Genomic DNA, 18,107 nt, shown 5'->3' with positions numbered 1-18,107 from the left:
CACAGTGTCAGCTACCTGGAATCCAAATTTAGCACTGCAGAACACCAGTTCATAAACCCAGCATTTGTTAGGTAAGCAGGGAAYGGTTGAAAGTGTTTAAGATCTTGGACACTTTTCTATCAAACATGCTTTAAGCCASGCAGCTTTTATGGCAATTCCTTCATAAACCAGGAAGTTCTAACAATCTAACAGGCCTAATGCAACCACAGGCAAGAGTGCAAGTGGTTTCACAGGGGTTGTCATTTGAACATCCAGTAAATTACAGGAAAACGGTGCAAGCACCCTGGAAAAGGCACCTCTGGGAAGCTCATTGCAGCTCCACGGAAACGGAGTAAATAAAGCACGCATCATCAGCACATCCTCAATGTGCTTCTCATCCCTTTAAGATGAAAGCAACACTGGGAGCTTCTCTTGTTTAATCTGCASGAAAGGATTCATGTGCTCGGTGCTGAATGACTCTTCACATTGACTTCAGTGGAAATAAGCTACCCTGGATTTCAGAAGAAAAAATGCACTAACAGAAAGTTAATGAGGTACAAACCAGGTTATGAATGGACCAAAGAAAAAATTCTCCTAAAGCTATTTCCTGCCCTGCTGTGATTGAATACATGCCTTTTAGGGGCTCACCTTACCCACCCTCCCGCCTTTCTTTAAGCAATGCTTTATTGTATCCCAAGACGTTCTTCACTTTTCTAATCAGTTTCCATTATGTCCTTTWTCTTTAAAGTCTCCCACTGTTACAGCTCCATCAGGAGCAATGATGCTGAAATCAGCAGCACAGACTGGCTACGGTCTTTTGAATAGTGTTGAAATGGAGCCAAGGTGGAACAAGTCAGCTGGTCAGGRGGGTTAAACTCTTACTGGAGTGCCTGCATCCCTGCTCCGGCCAAGGCAGCTCTGCAYACAACAACATGGAAAGTTTTAGAGCAGAGTCTAGCCTAGGGTAAGAAAAAATTCCTGACCTGCAAGTTTTAAGAAAGAAGTTATGAACCAGGGGGCTGGATTTGGCCCCCTTCAAGCCAGAGGGAGACCCAAAGGCAGAGCACAGAGGCAGAGCAGCTCTGGCAGAGAAGCACTCGACCCGTACATGGAGTTTTCCCTATTTCCTCCTCCACTGGAAGAACGAGGGTGATGCAAGTTTGCTTCATGTATTCCCTTCCTGCTTTTATGTTGAAAACAGAAAACCACCACCATGCTTCACACACATACTCTGCTATCACTTCCAATGAACCATTTTATCTACCTTCAAATATTTCTCTCTCAACCGCGTTCCCACCTCACCAACTCACACTCACAACCAGCAAGGCTCAGAGCTGGCTGGCAATCTGATGAGACAGGCTCTCACAAGAATTTCCTGCTTCTGGTTCGGCCAGACATACTGCAACAACAGACACTCTCGCAGTATTTTGGCACCTCCACTCCTTGTTCAGGCCAAGACCCAGGAATGCAAGTGAAAAAAACACTTTTTAATTTCTAGAATTTTAAAATAGCTCTTCCCTCTGCTGCCGTGGGTGTCTGGTTGGCTTCCATGCTCAAAGACTGCTTCCACTGAGATTAACTGATTTTGGAAACTACAGCACTGAAGGTATGACCAAAAAATATGCTTCTCAGAAAACAGCTTGGGACACCACCACCACAGTAGGGCGGCRGAGCAGTTTGCTCCAGAGAAGCAAATACTATGGAAAGAACAAACGACTGACCCKCCAAGTACGCTGAAATAGGTTTTCCACGAGTCCTGGGATACTTCCAGTAAGCATTTCAATAAAGATGACCTAGCTGGGGAAAACTGCACAGAAGCCTAAGGCAAGACCTACAGATCTGTCATGCATGTTCCTCAAAGTGCGACTCACGATGAACTGAGGATGCCAGACTTTTCATATTTTCTGTCTCCTCTGTGGAATTACCATGCAAGCCTGCACTACAGCTGGACAAGGCCATTCCTCAGTGTGACTAATGTCTCACACTAAATACTTCAGACACTTGTAGGCTGCTACAGCTCACACCTGTACTTCAGAGAGCATTTTTCAAACCTTCACTGCCGGACCAATATAATTCCCACTGACAGATCAGCTTGGGAAAAAGGCTTSCTGAAAATTCAGAATTTGGGTCACATACAGATGCACTCAAACAAATCCCTTTTTCTTATCCCAGGTCTCACCTCGTAGTAGACAGAGTCTGGATGCATGCCCATGCCACTGGCACGAAGTAAGGACCACAATGGACACTGTGGAAGGTCCTGGCTGCTTTCAGGAGGGATGACCCTCAGACATTCTTCTAGCTTTTCACTGAAAATGCAGCTTCCTAGAGACTGTGCAGATACAAGCAGCAGCCAAGTTACTTTCAAGCACCTTTCCTACCTCCAACACGTGATGGTATGCTCTTCTCTCTCATGCTTAGCTTTCTTACAGAGGCAAAAGCAGGGAAAGTGGGGGCATGAGCACTTTTTGTGAAAAAGTAAAATACCACTCCTAGCATATAGGAAGTTCACATTTTTAAGATGAATTTATAAACAAAAACCCAAGCTTCCCAATATGAGAACCGGTCTGGGCTCCTAAATCCTGCATAGKGCTCAGGAGAAAAGAGCCTGACTTTCAGAAGTGCTGAGCCTGTACTTGCCATTTAGGGCTCTGGCCATGGGTCAGAGGACACGTACCACAGTGTGAGCCATTATTCAGGCATGTTAAAAYACTTTAAAAACACTGTGTTGATGATCTCATCGACAGGAGTTATCACTTCTGCCTGTGTCTGTTACTGCCTTGCACCAGACAGGATATGCAAGACAAGGARGGCTCATGTTGACAGCAGCCATCTCCTTATCCTCAGCTCCTYTGGAGTACCTTCCCAAAAAGCTAAATGAGCACATCCATTTTCTCCTAGCTATAAAGGGCCAAACCTACAGAAAATCTCATTACTAGAGCAGTCAACACATACAGGAGACATGTCAGATGCTTTATGTATCAACAATGAAGTGACAGCTTTGCCAGCCCTGGAGAGTATGAAGAAAGCAAGGGGCACAGATAATGCCTTCTTGAAAGATCCACACACCAGGGGGATTTAGCTTGTTCTTAAAACTCGTTGCAGGATATATTCAATATTGCTACATGCTGTATTTAGTATCACTGTGGCTGCGAGTTCTGTTGTGCTATTACACACTCACTTTCACAGGCACCAACTACAGTCCAAAATTGCCTAGTCAATACTCAAGGCTAAGAAACACCTTAAAGCTACAGCCATATCTCAAATGGCACATTACCTCACACTTTCCACTAGCGAAAAACATGACCATGAGAGCAGCTCAGAGAGATGGCAAGTAAGCAGACACAAGGGAGGAAGGAGTTTAAGTGCCTTAAACTAATAAGACTGATTACAAGCTCTGCATTAAGCACTGGCACCTTAMAGGATTGAGCCCCATCTACTTACACACTTGCGTCATAAGCACAAGCCTCACAGTTAAAAGACAAAGTCCCTTCTCTTGAAACCTAACACAACATAGAGAATACACACCAATTACCTGATTTAATTCTTTCACTCCTTCCTGGTCTGAAAGCATTTGCTAAATCTACATCTCCCCACACTCCTTTCTACTCCAGATCAGGCAATCAGTGCTTGCACTACTCTGATGGACACCTCTTTAGGATGCTTCCCATACCCTGTGCCTCCTGCTAGTGGCACAGCTGCAGCCCATTATCAGATTTAACATGGCTGTCCATGGGTATTTTGTAGGACTAATACAATTAAAATGGGTTTTTCAGTACTTTTCGTATGACTCCTGAGAAATCCAGTTTGTTACCAGTATAGCACTTCATAGCGGATGTAGGTGTGCAGTGAATCTGCTTTCAAGAATGCAAAACAAGGCACTGTTTTTAGACACGGTTTCAGGGTTTATATAAATCTGAATAAGACCTTACACACTGTATTATTAGCACTACTTGGTTTATATTCCATCCAGAGAAATACAAACCCATCTCTTAAGAAATTTTAGGACTACTCCTGCATGTTACAGGGCTGGCAGACTTTTAGAAGCCCCCATTAGACTTCTGGTTCGTGTGCAGCAATCTTGTAGAGAGGGTAAAGAAACTAAGAAAAGTGGAAACTAGGTTAAACTCAGAGAAGCCTGGTGCAGAATTATAAGCAGTGCCTTTAGTCCTTAAGATGAAGCRTGGACAGAGCACATTTTTACCACACAAAAGCTTTTGGCGGTTTCTGGTGGCTGCTGACATCTGTGCCAAAGTTCTCCTAAGGATGGAGAAACGAGAAGGATAAAGTCATGCTCAGGAAATATCAAAGTCAGGACATGACACAGTAAGCCCCAGGAGGGACAGGACATGCTTGCAGCTAGCAAAAGGGACAGCCAGGGGAATATTCTCCCACCAGCACCACAAACCCCGCTGCCTTAGTTCAGAGCCTGGGAAGCAGTCACCTTTCTTTGTTCACCTTCCCCTGCATTTACTTTTGCTGCTTCCCTGTCACCCCGAATGGCCAGGACACAGAGGCACAGCAGTGTGGGCTGCAGGGTGGCCATGGCTCCAGCTGCAGGGTCAGACAAAGCCATCGGGAGGGTCACTGCAGCCAAGTGACAGCACCAAAGCAGAGATGCAAAGCGAGAGCCCATCTCCCCTGCCCTGTAACACCTACAGGGCCAAGGCTCTCATGACCCCGGTTTGATGAGGGCATCACTGATGCCATCAGTTCACACCAGGCTTCCACACACCAGGCTGATGTCTGTGAGGACTTTGGAAACACAGCAAAAKGCTCACCATCCAAGCCTGGCCTCGCCAGCTCTAGTCCTGCTCCTGCAAAATCTCTCCAGKCAGCCCTGCACAATGCACAGCTGGTTCAATGCTCTCCTGTCAGAAATGGCTTTCGGGCCGCTCATGGCATTATCTCAGATACAAGATGGATGCCTCTCCTGGCAGCCTGCCATTCATCAAACCCACCTAGAAATGGCTCAGCTGCTGCCATTTGCAGGCATAAAAAGACCAGCAGTTCTAGTCGCAAATTTTTAGTGTTTTGATTATCTGTGAAGCCAGAGTGTAAGGTCAGAAAAGAGTGGAACCTTTTCCAAATGGCTCCTTGCACTCCRAAAATGAATACCTTTTTCCTTTTACCAATGCCAGTGTTTTCAGGCTYATTTAATCTATATTATGCTATTCAGGACAAACCTGTCAATCATTTCCACAGCATAAATTGGCAGATTGTCAGATGCCATCAGCTGTCCCACAACAAAATAGACCCCAAAGTCCACAGGAGACTGTTCTCCCCTGGCACCTTTCTGCAAAGGCTCTTCTAGGACACTCTCTTCCATAACATTAAGCCTTTAAGCCTGACTCTCAATATATTAAACCTCTGTTTGCCAAGTATTCAGTGCTAGGCCTTTCTAAGAATCATTTTGCGAAGCTTGGATGGCAGTATGTTTTCACAGCTGATGTGGAAAADCTAGAAACAACATTTCCCAATGAGAAATCTCTGCTTTACAAAGTGTGCACTGTTTCTCAGGGTTAATCTGACTTGCTAAGGGCTGGAGGGGCTGCAGAATTCTTTCATACCATTGACATAAAATGTGTCTGACTGTCTTCATGGTGGAATMATTCCATTTTCTACTATCTGTTCTAGGGTGGAGATCCTGAGGCAGGGAAGAAAAAATAAATCAACATCTGACCTCAGAGCACCCATTGCTGGTGCTAGTGATGGCCCGTCTTACACCACTGAACACCCCGATTAAGGCTGAACACAAGAAAACACGGGCAAGATCTGTGCAAGGTTAAGACAGGGCATCTGCCTCCCAAACAGCCAGCCCTTGGAACGACTCGTGACCTTCAGGATCACAGCAAGCGACTCATTATGAGTCTGCTAAACAGCTATCAGTATTACAGCTTATTCATAATACATGAACAGCTTAAGTGGGTCACAGAGACCTGTATATCCTGGCAGCCTGRCTCCAACAGCGGCCGGTGCTGGCAGCTTAAGGGAAGAATAACAACGAGGACAAGTATAGAGTGCCGCTGCCTCCAGTAGATTTTCCCCAGCTTATTGTAAGAGGCAGTGCACATATTTCCAAAGCCAGCTACTGCATCTGGATCAAAGAGGTAAAACAGCTATTGATGGATCTCTCTTTCATAGCKGACATCCAGCTGTACTTTTGCCCCCCCACAACCCTGCAACATCCTGGCAATGACTCTGACAGTTCAGTTGTGCACTGCATGACAAAGTGCTTCCTTCTGCTGGAATGTGCTGCCCGGGTATTTCTCTGGATGTCATTAAGTTTCATACTATCATTCCCAGTTCATTTGCTCTGTACCATYTGAGATATTGTAGAACTCTCCTATGTCTCCCCTCCCCTACCCAAAATAACTTTGAGCTGAAGGCATTTATCTAATTAGTGTCACTTCATCCAGGAACACTCCTACACTGCAGAAAGGTCTTCTCATCCATCCACACCTTTTCTGCTTATTCTGCATTACCCAAAATCCATAACCAAAATCACACACAGCATTTCAGGTCCAGATGAATAAACAGTTTGAGCCAAGTMAAAAAAATGGCCTTACAGCAATACTGGAGATATATAGTGCTCATCTAGAAGGGACTGTCCTAAGCCAGAGCTCTGTGGTTAAGGCAAGCTGGTTGGTTTATTGTGTGACAAWAAGATCACATTCCAGAATAAGATGAAGTTTAACAGAAACATTTGTTTTAAGGGTCATAAAAATGAGAGATTTGTGTATGGCAGTACAGAAGCTCCATTTCATATGGATTAGATTTTCACAATTGGATTTCCCAGCATCAGTGGAGACGTGGCATCCCATATGATGCATGCAGTGCTGACAAGGGCTCTCTCCCATGTAGACAGCCRGGTCACTCCCCATCTCTCTCTTTGACAGCGTGTTTCTCCTACACAGACTTCTGCCTTCCCTGCATTGGTGGTGGTGGGGCWGCCTTTCAGTCTCCTTCCTTGCAGTTCAGATCAAAGGGATCAAGAATTGTTGGATTATACTATTATATCAATAAGGCCAACAGCAGAGTAGTATTTGTCTGATTTCTTTCAGACACCTACACTAAAACCAGCTGTTCTCTGCACACATTTTAAGGTGCTGCAGCCAGGAGGGATGTGGAAAAGGATTTATGACAATCCCATGCCTCCTTCTCATCCAACACCCTCTACTCCAAGAAAGCACCATAGTTAAAAGTTTCTCAATACACATGGCTACAGGAGTCRCCCCAAACCACCTCGGAAAAAAGCCTGGCAAACTTTGTAGAAGACCTCAGTCAGCTCYTTCTACTGGAAAATACATGTATCCCATTCATATCATCCTCAATCAGTATCTTCCGTTTCTGCCAGTTTGTATTTGCCTCTCAAGAGCCCTGCTCACTCCAGCTCTTTCTAGCATGGACACAAGTATTTCCAYCAGAGGCTTTTAGCAGGTTCACAGATGTGAACTAGTGTATTAAACTTCAGTGAATACCCCGTGACTAGCAATAGCCATGCCACCTCTCCTCTGTAAAAYGTCAGAAGAACATGGGATTCATCACTTTTACTATTTTAAGTACAGTGATGACAGGCACACTCAGTACTTGGGTAGGTGAAATGCTCCAAAGTGCTTGGAGTGTTTGCAAAATTAACTACTATAGAACTGCTAAATGTCTCTACTTCTACACAGAGRCACTGTCTCTAGTTTACTACTAAATTTTTAAGTTATTTTTAAAAATATAGCTTGCTATTTCTGCAGAGCAGGCCAAAAACGAGCTCCATCGCTAAAGCACTTGTCTTTCCAGCCTGGGTTTGCATGGAAGTGACCACCTCCATGATTGCTGGCCTGCAGCTCAAAGGACATCAACCACACTGAAACACAGAGACACATGCACAAGCAGGATTTTTATCCYGCAAGATCACCCTTTCTGAGATGCAGGATTCAGCTTCCTGACAGTTTTTACATTAAGCCTCAGAAAAAGCAAAGAGAAATGCAAAATCAATCAGAACACTGTCAGCAGTGTCCAATTATGTAGCAGTTTTGTTTTGCTTTGCTTCAGTGGCCAGCTGGGACTGAGCTGAGACAGATGATTTCATTTTGCCAGAGAACTTCACTTGGCATCCGGAGACAGGCATGGATAGTCAGATCCTCTACTATGAACATACGCAGTGAGCCCTCCAGAAACAAATTATCACAATTATTTTTTAAAGATGATGCCAAGTACTGAATCTCTACTGACATGAAAATGCGTTCTGTGAGTCTTGAACAAGCTCATTTTTATATACTTGTTTGGTTTTAACATTGACTCCAAGTGGCAGAAAAATGGCACATTACAGTGCRGTGCAGGTGACCACTGGCCTTGGATGAAAGCAAGACCTGACTTGGGTACATCTCAGCCATAAAACATTTCACTTATCTTTTTTTGCTGAAAGAAGAACTCCTAATACTGCTATAAAATGGACTGCAGTAAAAGATACTGTTACTTGATGCTGTGGGTGCATCATCTATCTTCCCCCTGAAACTGTGATTGACCAGATCTGACCCAAGAATGAAGCCCTCTAACACCATAAACTTGATTAGAATGATGTGTCTATAATAAATAACCAAAAAGGCAGAATGCTTTATTTTTTAAAGTGRTGAATGATCAGTAATTTCTGACACTAATTTCTTTCTTGGTAGGAACATATTCTCCAGTCACAATTTCTGATTGGCAAGCCTGCTATAAGCAATGATTTCTACACAGGTGTCTGGATGTACTGGGGTGACCTACGATTAATGAAGACTGTTTTGTGTATGCAACTTTTGTTTGAGCTCAGACATTTAATATCAAGACAGAAATCCTCCGAAAACTGATGACAACAGAAGCATAGACACTGCTTTCCCAAACTGAGCTGCAAAGCTCACAAAATATTCAGCATGAATGGATTATTGCAAGTTAAAATTTGCTATACAGTCACTTCCCACAGCATCCTCAGCAGAAGCATGCTGAGCCTGCAGCAGARGCAAAGGACCTGCTCCAGAATCACTTTGGAATAATCAGTAATAGTGTAAGAAATTAAAGTAGGCATGTGTTTATTTTAATAAAAAATGCCAGTGCTCAGATCAGCCATGCTTGCTGAAGAGCTGTATGCCCTGGTCACCTCACCAAGAGRGACAATTGGAGGCAACAATCTGAAGTGCACAACTGGCCTTGGTGATCTAGTGTGGTTTGGGGAGAAATAGTAACAGAGGTTCTTGCCTCTGCCATGTTTAGGTGAAGTAGGTGTGTTTTACTGACTGGGGCTCACATGAAGACATGGACCTGGAACTGAGTTTCCAAGGAGAAGCATGTGGGAGGTAGAGGAGGAAAAATCAAGATATTTGCTTCTGTACACGCATGTGCCCCGGCACAGTGCTGGGAGCTGCTACAGACTGTGCCACTGGTACAGCATGGAAAACCTCACTGGGAACTTTGCTTTCCATCCCAGAGCATTTTGGGAGCCAACAGGCAGAAACAGAGCATCCAGGAGCTCTTCTGCATCACATGCTCTGCTCCACTGCTCAGTGGAGATGCTGTCAGATCTCATGATGAGCAAGACAGCACTGCAATCTACAGATCAACCATCTTTGCAGAGTGTGTAGGGAGTTGCAGGCTTGGATGGAACAAAAGATTTAAAAAACCRATCAGGCAGACTACACTGGGGATGTTATGAACTCATCTTTGAATCTCAAAACCAAAATTCCAGAAGTGACTGTGGTAAACTAGTTTTTGCAATGCTCTCAAATAAGGCAGTTAGAAAAAAACATCCAAAAAAACCAAACAAAAAACCACAAAACAACAAGTATTTAGGCTCAATTTGAAAGTCCAGGCAGAAATTTCTTGGGGAAGGAACAGGGTAGTTCCAAGCCAAATGCATAAGTCAGAGCAGCAGCAAAGGATCTTTTTACTTGGAGAAAATGCTTATGGTTATTTGGAACCTTTAACCACTTAGCATTTGTACTGAACTGTAAGCTCACTCAGGGCTATTTAACACAGCCAAAGGAACAGCGATTAACAAAGTACAGAAGATGACATCGGGCTTGCACAATAATAATCAAGTGTCCTCAAGAGATTAAAAAACAGGCAGTTAATTTGGGTTCTGCCTTTTTTTAATCTTCTGGTCAGCAGCTGGGATATTCCTGAGAACCTTGACATCACAATTCAATAAAAAGGTCTAAATATGGCTTCTACTAGAAAAGCAAGAAACCCAGCCTGCTCCCAGAGTGTCCTTAAAGATTGTTTTACAGTTCTATAGATAGAAACCAATTATAATGAATACAGTCCTTTTATATTGATCTGACTAGAAGCTACTTCCTAACATTTTCATTAAATCTGGGATCACAGAAGCAAAATTGAAGATGAAAAAATACAGTTCTTGGCATAGCCAGTTCACCCAAAGCACTAGCTAACCTTATTAATTTAGGGTCAGAGCTACATCAGCAATGAACTTTAAGACCAAAGAACCACCTGCCCAAACCAAATGGCATTACTTCAACTGTGAAAGCAGATGACTTTTGAAACAGTCTGCTTTAGGAAGCTAAAACATCCCTTCTCATGTGTACCGATAATGACGTARGTTCCTGACAAAGGTCTGCCTGATGCTGCCTAAAGGATTGGGATTTTTTTAACTTCTCAGTACTGTTTGAGAAACTTTTCTCCTCTACTGCATGCTTTTCAGTCAATTTTTACACTAACACAAAACCCCCTGAAAATTAAAGTTAGTGATACAATAAAACATTGATGCAGATTCTGGAAACAGTTACTTCATTGCCTGCTGTAACCCATGATGGTTACACCCATCATCCTGGAGAAAGTCTCCAAGAGACATTAACTTTGTAGAAGATTATTACATTTGGGTTTGCCAGTCATAGGCTCAAAGGATAACGAAATTCCGCATTAATTACCCAATTACAATACAATAATATACATCTTATCCAGAGTCTGGCTGGTACTTCTTCACTTTTCAGTTTTCAGAGAGAAAATAAAATGCTGACAATCGCTGTCACTCGAATTGTGAGATTAGACTGAGAACATGATGAAAAAGATGCCAAGGCTAAAAGAGTATTTAGCTCAGCATAGAATAGGAAAAGTATTAAAAACCCAATCTAACAAGAGGGTGAAAAGGTACCTAGTGCCATCTGTAATTTTTGTCAGTCTTCATGTAAAGWGTTTGCCCATATTTACTTATCTGCTGTTCTAAGTACTAAGCAATTACACTGTGGTAACCTCTGTGCTTTTTATCACAAATTTGCTAGGCAGAACACCAAAGCTGGTCTGGATCATCATGGATAAAGCACAATAAGGACGTGCAGAGGGGTCAGTGAAAACATAAAAGACCGTCACAATCTGTGTGACAGTTTAAAGAACCACTAACCATTTAAAATGGTAATAAAACATTCAATCTCTTGSTTCTCTAGTGACCAGTGAGTGCTAATCATCTATGGAAAGGAGATAGATCCCTGTCAGTGGCAGCTCAACCAGGGAACAATGGTACCCACCCAGCAGAAAGGCACAGCCTGGCTAAGCCCTGCACCACAGACTGACAGAGCTGCCCAGACAGAGCTCATTGGGATCACACTGTCACCCCAGCTGGGCTGCACGAGTGCCCTGCTCTTGCCCAGGGCTGGCCAGCAGCACTGAGCACCCCTGTGAGAGGTGTGCCCGCTATAGGAACTCCTCTGCTTGCTTCATCTCACTTGGAGATGTCACTGAGGTTCAGTCACCTTGTGCTCAGCATYRAAACTGCTTCCATAAAGAAAAATGACAGGTCAGTGACAGAGGAGACTGCCTTCTAAAGGGAACAGAAGGCCCCTATGCAGACCAGACCCACGTCTTAGAGAAGCCTGCTTCTCCCTTGGGGCCCATGTTACAGATGGAAGAGAAAGCTTCCGTCCCTGATACAGTTCTCAGATTATTTTCCATTATTGATTTTTCAGGTATGCAGCAATAAAGTCACAAGAAGAAGTCTGAGGGCAACCAACAGACTTCAGAGCCTTGGGACAACTGGTTAAGGCATCAGGAGCACAAATAGTATCCCTTCCATCTTTGTAATTGCAGGGAGTGATGAGTGAAGAAATGGGAGAGCCAGCAGATCAATACCTGGCTCCGAGCCTGGTGCCACCAGCAGAATTTTTGGACTTTGGTAATGGGTAGGTTTACACAACAGCAAGCCTGCTGAAGACATTTGTCCCTCTCTTTGCACTGGAGTTTGCAGGGCTCATTGAAAGAGCTTTAAACTAGTTTTGAAGAGAAAAAGAGATAAAACCCAGGCTCACTGGAGATAAGCCTGGRGGTAGCACAACAAAGTTTGAGGGATGATGTGCTGTTTGCTGTCTCAGTGGATGTAGGGGATGGAGATCCACACGGCAGCAAAGACACAAGGGCTATGGATGTGTTAGGCCCCTCTGGATGTGGTGATTGTGAACAGAGGACTGGTGAGTGATCTGATGGCTGAAGGCCACCTTGGGCACAGCAATCATGAAATAAGYTTTTGATTATTGGAGAAATTGGCCTGTTTAAGGGACTGGTTGATAAGAGTCCCTTAGGAGGCAGAACTGAACTGCCTCAGGGTAGGAAGGCTCTCCAGWGGGATCTGGACAGGCTTCAKCAATGAGCCAAGGCCACTTCTGTGAGGTTCAACAGTGCCAGGTTTAGATTGGCTGTTAGGGAAAATTTCTTCACTGAAAGGGCTGTCAAACTTTGGGCTGCCCAGGGAAGTAGCTGAATAACCATCCCAGGAGGTATTCCAAAGATGCATAGATGGGGCACTTAGGGACATGGTTTAGGGGAGGTCTCAGCAGTGCTGGCTTAACAGTTGGACTCTACAATCTTRAAGGTCTTTTCAAACCCAAAGGATTCTGTGATTCTAAACACAGGCTCAATGGTACTGGTATATGCTGTAAAATAAAACCCCATAAWCTAATTAAGTTCAGGAGCTAGAAGAGCCTTAAATCTCTTTCTCCTGAGCCTAACTTTTCTATTACTTTGGAATAAACATCATTAACCTGCAGGACCATCTATATCTACAGAGAGAATAGAGAAAGTATCTTGCATTTAGCAGCACCTATGCACTATTACCTCAGTGTATACAATACACAAATAACATAGGAAACTTTTTGTTTTTAAACCTCCACCAGCTGGCCTGAGAATTATCCCTGCAAGCAGTAAGCTGCAGCTGGGACAGCAGGCCAGCATAGGGTGCAAGTTGTGTTCATACACAGCTACAGCCCTGGAGAAGCTGTACAGGGTGGGAAGGGGTGGCAGCTGAGGGTGCTCAGCACTGAGAAGCAGGGTACATGGCCCAGCACAGCTGGAAGCTCTGCAGGAGCACTCCTGTGGACAAAATCCTACCACAYGACAAGTAGATTTGGGAAGAAGTACCCAGAGATGCTGAAAGAGCAATTAGGTCTCTCTTGTAGAGAGGATGGGATTTGACAAACATACTTGCTGCTCACCCTGTCCTTCACTGCTGAAGGACCAGCTATCCTACACCACATCAATCTAGTCACAASTGTTCCCAGTGTGACTTAGGGGAGTAGGGAGTAACAACAATTTTGGGTAGAAGTTTCCTCTTAACCAAGGAAGAGCCACTGAGCTCTTCTGCAGCAGCTTCTGTAGTTTCCCCRGCACCAGCTTAATTCTCCATTCCCYGTGTGGCAGCTGAGAAGAGGCCAGGTCACTGTGGGMGCATTTTGCTGAGCTTTTGGGTTTCCATCTGTCTGCATAAGCACAGAAATGGTGGAAATGCTGCTTTGTGCTATCCCAAGCACATAAAGAAAACTTAGGCAGCAAGAGCAATGTGCTGATGAGGGCTCTTCACAGCAACTAACCCTGCTGTATTCAGAAGGTGACGTTGAGAGTTTATACTAGAGGAATAAACAATTGAGAACATACTGCTGGAACAAAAGGTGCTGAAACTGGCAATCTGATCAGTGATCACAGCATTTCCACTGGACTTATTCAACTTAAATATCAACTGCACTGGWGACTGCACACAGCTAAACGAAACACCAGCTTAGACATATTAGCAATCTACCTTTGGCTTACTTCAAAAGCCCTTACCTTTCTGCCAAATTCAAAACTCCACAGAAACTATGAATTTTAAAATAAGTTCAGAAGCTGATAACACAGAAACATAATGCCTTGAAATAACTCTGACTTGCAAACAAATCATTAAATGCATGACTAATTTTTCTACTTTACTAAAAAAATACTGGGCTCTTTCCCAGCGCTGCCTGAACATGACAAAATTTAATTCAATTCTTTTTTTCTCCTTACAATAACTTGGAGSAAGAGCAGACATAACCCTAGATTTTATTTTGTTTTGTTCCAGACAGACAATCAGTAAAGAATCCAGTGTTGCTGGGGGAATAAGCAATAATATCTATAAAGCCTGAAAGCTCAATCAATGCTRTTACAAACTACTGCAGAAATTTGTCTACTGCATAGTGTTACCGTAATTGGTGACAAGCTTTCTTAATAAGCAGTCTAGTCAGTGAAAGAAAATGCTGTATCTTTCTTAAATATTGCATTATAGGTTTTCAGGAGCATGAAACAGAGGAGATGAAGACAGTACTGCTCAGTTCATGCATCTGGCAGAGAGTTTATCAGAAGGCACAACACAGCTGAAACAGCACTGCTCCAGCTGTATGTGCAACCAGACTGTTGTCTTTGGGGTGCACCTCAGCAACCCCCTGTGCTCTTCAATTTTCACTGGTCTGATCGGGCTGCAGGGCCCAACCTACCATATACCTCTTTGGCAGACTTCCCAGACACAAACCCTCCCTCTATCAATTATTTGCTGAAATGGTACCCTACAACCCTGTTTCCCTCATCCTTTCCTTCCTCCACTGCTCTTGCCTGCTCTGTACAAAAATACATCAGTAAGACAAGTCCAGCTGAGTCCTRCCTTATAGGGAGGCTCAGGTCAGGACTGCATGATCAGGAGTTGGGCTTCACTGRGTTAAGCCAAGCATACGCCAACTATACTGCTAAAATATTCATGGGTTTGCACTTACGTTACATAAAAAGAATAAGAGATCACAGTTTGAGAAACTGGTGCTTACGTAGATGTATCCACCCTCTTTCCCTGTCACCCAGTACGAGTGACAGTGCACTACAGCAGCCTTGATTCACTTTCATAACGAGCTGACCAAGCCAACTGAGGCAGGATCCTTCCTTTCCTGGGACAGCACTTTGCATTTGTCCCTGTTCAACCATGAGGTCTCCATGGGTCAGCCCCCTTCTACAGCCTCTGGTGAGGTCCCTCTGCACATTCTAGACCTCAGTGGTATCACTTCTCACCCTTGCCCCAGTTTAGGGACGATAAAGATGCCACAATCTCCTCCAGGTCACCAATAAAGGTATTGGGCAGATGGTAGGGCAGACCCTGCACCAACATCAGTTGTCTCAGCAAGAGACTCCAGCAATCTCAATGAGGAATTCAGAGACTGAACATGCACCTCAGAAAAATATCTTGGGATGCTGCTAAGAGGCACTCACTGGGATTAGCAGGAGGGTCAGGAGCAGCTGCTAGGCTCCCTCAGCATAGCGTGGCCACATACCTCAGTACCTGAACTTCTTGAGCACCTTTGGCTGGTACCTCCAGAACCCAAACTGGAGAAAATACGAGCAGAAAAGCTTTGGGTACAATAGGAAACACCCTCTCATGCAACTAAAAGATGCAGCTCTTTCTGGAGGGCTCCACGAAAGCRAAAGTATCATAGATGGCTGCCAAGCTGTCCAAGGCACACACCAAGCCCTCCACCATGGCATGCAGAGCTCTGGGTAAGTATGTGTACATTCCTGCTTTCTAAAGCCTTTACCATCTCACTGCTTTCAATGTGACATCCTGATCACTAACTATTCAATGCAGATACACCTGACAGTTCCCATGCTGGGAAGGATGCCTCGGAGGGAAGAAGGATRTTACCAGGAGAAAGAACTGTAAATAAGAGTTAAATGTTCAGACAAGCACTACTCTGCAGTGTCATGCATTGTTACAGCTTTAAAAGGATATTTATTCCTTTATTTTTTCTTTTTCACTTCACAGAAAACTCAAGGGAGGGGGATTGCTACATCATTCAAGAGCACTAACAATGTTCAAACTATGCTTGAAAGCTCTTTCTCTCCTCTTGGTTTATGACYCTGCCTAGACAAGTCAGCCATGGAAAGGAGTAAATCCCTTCTCCTGAAGGGGAAACGGTACAAATGGCAGCAGGAGTCACACAGCTACATACCAGTGTGTCATGGGAAGGACCAGTGAAAACTCACTTTATTCTGGATGAGCAACAGCTGCTTCTGAGAGCAGCATGTGGTAAACACTTTGCCCTGGTGCTGTCACTTTTAAGAGCATCCAGGTGTGTTACAAGGAGTAAATACATGGTTATGCACAAGAAGTGCACGTGTACAAGACGTAGGCAGTATCTCAAATGTTACGCTGTTGGGTGGGATTTATGTAAACTTTGCAATTGGTAWGAGAAAGGCACTATGTAAAAAAAAAACCACCAAAACCAAGCGCAGCAACTCAGCCATTGCTCTCAGTGGCCAAGAGGAGCTACTGTCATACTAGAGCTAGTGGCCTGTCCACAGGCACAACAGCACATGCCTGTGTATCTCAGGATGCACTACGGTACCAAAGACGGGAACTGAAAGAGACACGAGGAGGGTTATGTTAAAAGATGCTTACAGGAAGGCAGGCTGTCGCTGCTTATTGAGAAGGAGGTAACTGGGTGGCACTTCAATGCATGCACTGCCTGATGAACTAGTTCGTGAATAGGCTGAAGACGTTACAAAAGTCCTAAGAAGATCTAAAGTAAGGCTCCTGTGGGTGTGCATCCTTCAYACCTCTCTCCAATGAGATCGCCTGCATCCCCCATATATGCAGGGGATGTGACTGCACAGGGAAGGCGGCATCAGGYTCAAGGGCATTAAGGCTGACACCGAGTACACCAAAACACAGACCAGCTCTTGTGCATAGGCCAGTAGATACAATTATCACAGGTACCAGGGATAAACAGGCTCGGGCTGAGCTCAGGTCGAACATGTACTGAAAATGCTGTTTGTGGACTGAGCAGGGCTGCACCGTGAACACGAACCCGCACAAACAGCCAGCGACCCATCCYGCCGGACAAGCTGACACGGAGCGAAAGCCCGCACGCCCCAGAATAGATGAGTCACAGTTAACACTGCCCATCCACTTGTCTTTAGGAGCAGAGCCTCGCTCCCCAGTCACCYCAGCACAGCGGGGCTCCGCCGCACAGCGGGCTCGGCTGCCAGCAGCGGGATGCCGGGCTGGAACCGCTGCGCCGGGCCGGTCCCGCCGGGCAGGGCTGCACCTCCGAGCGCGATCCCCGCTCCGCCGCTGCCGCCGGGGGCCGGGGAGGGCCCGGGGACACGCCCGAAGGCACGGCCGCCCCGAGCTCACCTGCACGGGCATCATTCCCCGGCCCGCCCCGCTCCGCACCTCACCTCCTTCCTGCGGCTGGGCGCGCCCGGTCGGGTGAGCAGCGCCGTCTCCTCGCAGACCACGGCCACATCCTCCACGAAGACACAGTCGGGGAGGCTCTCGTCGGCCGGCAGCTCCAGCACCTGCAGCCCCAGCTTGCCCCGCAGCACACCCACGTACAGCTGATGCTCCCTCTCCGCGCGGGCGAAGTCCACCTCGGGGCCCGCCGTGCTGCGCAGAGCCTGCCGGCAGAGCGACTCGGGCAGCGCCCGCACCACGGCGTGCGTGCAGCGCCCGAAGGCGGCGGGGCCGCCGCCCAGCCCGGCCATGCTGCGCGGCGGGGACGGCGGAGGGGGACGAGGGGGACGCGAGGGACGCGCGGCCGCCGCCGGCGCTGGCAGCGGAGAAAGCGCCGCCCGCGGCCCGGCCGCGCCCCATTGGCTCCCCACCAGGCACATTTCCATGGGGCCGCCGCCGCGCGCGCCCCCATTGGCTGGCGGTGGCGGCCGCGCCTCGCCATTGGCCGCCCCCCGCGCGGCGCTGCTTACCTGTGCGGGCGGGCCSSGCGGCGCGCGCTCCGGGTGCTCCGCCGGGTCTGAGGGGCTCCGGGGTCTGAGGGGCTCCGCTGCCCAATTCCGTGAGTCCCGTGCAAAGACACAACCGCGCTGACGGCGTTCTA

At 46.0% G+C, this 18,107-nt stretch overlaps 1 protein-coding gene across 1 annotated transcript in view; it reads right to left on the bottom strand.

The window, feature by feature from the left end:
• DDAH1 (dimethylarginine dimethylaminohydrolase 1) overlaps positions 1-17,824 on the bottom strand; it is a 54,109-nt gene extending 36,285 nt beyond the window's left edge. Inside the window, exon 1 of the mRNA XM_057374545.1 lies at positions 17,452-17,824. Coding sequence (XP_057230528.1) covers positions 17,452-17,757 — 306 coding nt within the window. The 5' untranslated portion in view covers positions 17,758-17,824. The remainder of the gene's footprint in view (positions 1-17,451) is intronic.
• Positions 17,825-18,107: the final 283 nt, after the last annotated feature.

This window comes from Malurus melanocephalus, unplaced genomic scaffold, assembly GCF_030028575.1.
Source record: "Malurus melanocephalus ecotype Western Australia unplaced genomic scaffold, MMel_1.1 scaffold_8, whole genome shotgun sequence".
In the NCBI taxonomy this organism is placed as follows: Eukaryota; Metazoa; Chordata; class Aves; order Passeriformes; family Maluridae; genus Malurus; species Malurus melanocephalus.
The sequence above is the reverse complement of the archived record's forward strand: the minus strand, read 5'-3'. Positions and strand labels throughout refer to the sequence as shown.